The following is a 4604-nucleotide window of genomic DNA, read 5'->3' as shown; positions in this document are numbered from 1 at the left end:
TAGTATTTTTTTTATAAAACAAAATCAAATAATATTTTTACCTTTCTATACTGTTATGAGTTAACGTGTCAAATTATCTAAATGTTAATGAGTTAACGTGTCAAATTATCTAAATTTAACATGAATTAACTCTTTTTTATTTTTTTAAAAACCTAACTTGAGTTAAATTTTTAAATCAATTCAAATTTATCTAAGTTAAATAACAACTAAATAATCGGTTAGTACTATGTTGCGAGTCGGATTATTATTTTTTAATGTAAAAAAATATATTAGCATTACTAATGTTTTTATATTAGAAAAAAAAACGTGTGAGAATTAATCTGATGTGATTTTATTGTCTGGTGAGTCCAAAGACAACTTGTATTGCCAATAAAAATATAGTTTGACTCAAAATAAATATTTTAAATGATATTTTTTTTAATAAATATTGAAACAATAACATATTAGATAGATTCAAGTCAACACATATTAACCTCCTAGTCTGCATACCATGTTTTGAGATAATGATAACTTTATAAAAAGCAAATCAAAACAAATTACAAAACTCAAATTCCAATAATCTCAATGTTGAATGATGAAACTGAAAAACAAAACCCACAAAAATAATTTGAGTCAACCCGGATTAACCTGTCAAACTCATGATCATGATCATGAGACTAGAATAACCTAATAAAAAGAATAACGAAATAAATTATGAATCTTAATTCTTAATTAACCAGTGTTGAAAGATAAAATAAAAAAATTCAATGAGAAATGAATAAAAAAAAGACTCAGGTCAACCAATGTTAATTGCCAAACTTGTGACTCGAATAATAAGATGGAAATAACCTTATAAAAAAACACATCAAAATAAATCACGAAGTCTAATTTTTTATTAACTTTGTATTAAATGATATTTTTTGAGAAAAAAATCAATTAAAAAAATTCAAATCAATCGAATTACCTTGTCAAATCTGTAATTCAGATTATGAGTTTAAGATAATCTTACAAAAAATAAATTGGAATAATACGGTTGAATTTTAATAAAATTAATATTAAATAAAAAAATAAAAAAAATAAAAAATAAAAACCCTTTCCCCTCCAAATTTTTTTTGGTTAATAATAGTCATCATCGTCCTAGAAGGACTGTATAATTTATAGGAAAATTTTATTAAACTATAACAATAGACAACTCAGCAGAGGAAGTGAGTTCTACCTTCCAATGTCTTGGCTTGGCTTTTAACAGTATACTGCAACATCATTTTCTATCTGTCTTTCTTTGCCTCCCCCTCCACAGGGGCACAACCATCTGTCTAAGAGTTGAAAAAACCATCTGTCTAATACACATTCTCAACAAAATTCAAGAATTCACACCACCCCATTTTCATTTTTGAGAACCTTCAAATCCCAATATAAAACTTTTTTTGATTCTGTCCAGAACTTGAAGAAACCAAAGAACAACCTTTTAAAAAAAAAAAAAACAGTTCTTTTAGTTAACTAATATATATATATATATATTCTTGGTTGGTTTTCATTTTTGGTTTTGCCACCAAAAATGAAGCCAAGACCAACACTTATAGTTTCAATAGCTTTCTTTGTGTTTTTCTCATTGAATTCGTTATCTACCGTGGAGTCAGATCTAGCTTCTGAGAAGGCAGCTTTGGTAACTCTACGTGATGCAGTTGGAGGCAGATCACTTTTGTGGAACCTGTCAGAGAATCCATGTCAATGGGTGGGAGTGTTTTGTGACCAAAAGAACAGTACGGTTGTTGAGTTAAGGTTACCGGCCATGGGATTTTCAGGGCGGCTGCCTGTTGCACTTGGAAATTTAACAAGTTTGCAAACACTGTCTTTGAGGTTCAATGCACTTTCAGGGCGAATTCCAGCTGATATAGGCGATATTATTTCTCTACGTAATCTTTATTTGCAAGGGAACTTCTTTTCTGGGGAGATTCCTGAATTCTTGTTCAAGTTACAGAACTTGGTAAGGTTAAACTTGGCTAATAATAACTTCTCTGGTGTGATCTCTCCAAGTTTTAATAACTTGACTAGGTTGGATACTTTGTATTTGGAGGGGAATCAGCTTACTGGTTCCATTCCTGACTTGAATTTGCCACTTGATCAATTCAATGTTTCTTTTAACAATTTGACTGGTCGTATTCCTCAGAAGTTGTCTAATAAGCCTGCAAGTGCTTTTCAAGGGACCTTGCTTTGTGGGGGACCTTTGGTTTCTTGCAATGGTACTTCAAATGGTGGTGATAAGTTGTCTGGTGGAGCAATTGCTGGGATTGTTATTGGATGTGTAATTGGATTTTTGTTAATTTTATTGATCTTGATCTTCTTGTGTCGACGAAAGAGAGACAAAAAAGAAGTAGGGTCTAAAGATGTTGAGCAGCCAAGGGAAAGAGAAGTTGAGATCCCCGGTGAGAAGGCGGCAGGGGGGAGTGGTAATGTGAGTGCAGGGCAAACTGGGGCGGTAGTGAAAAGTGAAGCTAAGAGTAGTGGGACTAAGAATTTGGTGTTCTTTGGGAACGCGGTGAGGGCATTTGATTTGGAGGACTTGTTGAAAGCTTCCGCAGAGGTTTTGGGGAAGGGAACGTTTGGTACTGCCTATAAGGCCACTTTGGATGTGGGGTTGGTGGTGGCTGTGAAGAGGCTGAAGGAAGTAACGGTACCGGAGAAGGAATTTAGAGAGAAGATTGAACGGGTTGGAAATATGAATCATGAGAATTTGGTTCCATTGAGGGCTTATTATTACAGCCGGGATGAAAAGCTTCTTGTTCATGATTACATGCCCATGGGAAGCTTATCTGCCCTTTTGCATGGTGAGCATTGCCTTCTTTTTTCATAATGTTTAATTCCCTTTTGATTCCTTATAATTTCTGTTATTTTTCTTTCCTAACCGTCTTGATTGTTGGATTTTTCATATGTCTGGTATATGATTCTGTTATCTTTCAAGACTAATTACTTGATTTTGGGTATTCTGACATGCTTATTTCATGTAATAAAACTGTTGATACTTTCATATAATTCTGTCATGTAGTTCCTATCTGGAAATCGCATTTTGCAGAATGAAATTTACCACGTGTAATTTCAAATCCTAAACTATGCTTTTATTTGATAGAAGTCATGTTTCATTGGATAGTTGACAATTGAAGTCCTCTTAAACTGCCTTGAGAGAATAGTTATAAATGGACAACTGCCGTTCATAGTTGCATTCTGGTCTCTTGAAAGCATTCAAGCATGGTTTTATGTGTAGATGTTAGCATCTGTCCCTTGAAACTATTTGATAATTTTGAGAATTGAGGTACATGAGCAGCAGATTAAGGTAAATATGCAATGTTGGCTGTGCTTTTGCTTGTTATAACATTTGGTTTCAACTGCAGGAAATAAAGGTTCTGGCAGGACTCCATTGAATTGGGAGACAAGGTCTGGCATTGCTCTTGGAGCTGCCAGAGGGATTGCATACATCCACTCTCAGGGCCCTGCAAACTCTCATGGAAACATCAAGTCATCAAATATCCTCCTCACCACTTCGTTTGAAGCCCGTGTCTCTGACTTCGGCCTTGCACACCTAGCAGGTCCTACCCCCACTCCCAACCGCATCGATGGCTATCGTGCACCAGAAGTGACGGATGCTCGTAAAGTATCCCAAAAAGCTGATGTCTACAGTTTTGGTATATTGCTGTTGGAATTGCTCACAGGAAAGGCTCCAACACATACGCAATTGAATGATGAGGGTGTAGACCTTCCAAGATGGGTCCAATCTGTTGTCAGAGAAGAATGGTCTGCTGAGGTGTTTGATCCTGAGCTTCTTCGATACCAGACTGTAGAGGAGGATATGGTTCAGCTCCTACAGCTTGCAAGCGATTGCACTGCTCAATATCCTGATAACCGCCCTTCAATGTCCGAGGTGAGAAGCCGAATGGAGGACCTTTGTCGTTCTAGCTCACAAGAACATGACATTATCGATGACAAGTCCTCTTAACATACTTATTGGGTTGATTCAGATGCACCACCATCTTCTTAAATGACAAAAGAAATCATAAATCTCTCCATGTTTCCCGGTTTTCATACATTGTTTAATGCAGTGCTTCATTTGTTTGTTTATTCTTGGGTTCATCTTGTTTGTGAACTCCTTTCCCATTTCCTTCTGTTCATTTTTCCTTTACCTGTTTTCGTAGCTGCAGTTTACTTCTGCATTTTGTTTTACCTTTGATGCTGTATTTTATAGGAGAACTCCAACAGTATTATTCTTACTTGGCTGTGTGAAAGTGTGAATAACCAGCAAATTATTTCAGTTGAGTACATGGTCCTGTAATTCTTTAAACATCATTATTTACTTTTTCTTGGGTATTTTCCTATGTAAGCTTTTGGTCATGGATGTTAAGCTCTTGCTGTGTCAGATTTTGTTATCCATAGGCTTTTTTAATAGGAGATGAGTGATCAAGGCATTATTATGCAATAAACAATCAGGATTTGAGAGGCAGGCGCTGTGTCAAGTTGATCATCAGTCAAGGGTCATGTCCATTCGTAGTTTGATCTGGACAAAGACTTGGTCTTGCCTTTCTCATTGTGATATATCGATCAAGACAGAAGCATCCTTCTTGAGGTCATGCCAATTT

At 35.5% G+C, this 4604-nt stretch overlaps 1 protein-coding gene across 1 annotated transcript; it reads left to right on the top strand.

The window, feature by feature from the left end:
- Nucleotides 1-1195: 1195 nt before the first annotated feature.
- Nucleotides 1196-4287, top strand: LOC133699241 (probable inactive receptor kinase RLK902). The gene is made up of 2 exons (XM_062122408.1): nucleotides 1196-2804; nucleotides 3366-4287. The coding sequence occupies exons 1-2, from the start codon at nucleotides 1535-1537 to the stop codon at nucleotides 3965-3967; spliced, it is 1872 nt and encodes a 623-aa protein (XP_061978392.1). The 5' UTR covers nucleotides 1196-1534; the 3' UTR covers nucleotides 3968-4287.
- Nucleotides 4288-4604: the final 317 nt, after the last annotated feature.

Source organism: Populus nigra, chromosome 7, assembly GCF_951802175.1.
Source record: "Populus nigra chromosome 7, ddPopNigr1.1, whole genome shotgun sequence".
Lineage (NCBI taxonomy): Eukaryota > Viridiplantae > Streptophyta > Magnoliopsida > Malpighiales > Salicaceae > Populus > Populus nigra.
The sequence above is the reverse complement of the archived record's forward strand: the minus strand, read 5'-3'. Positions and strand labels throughout refer to the sequence as shown.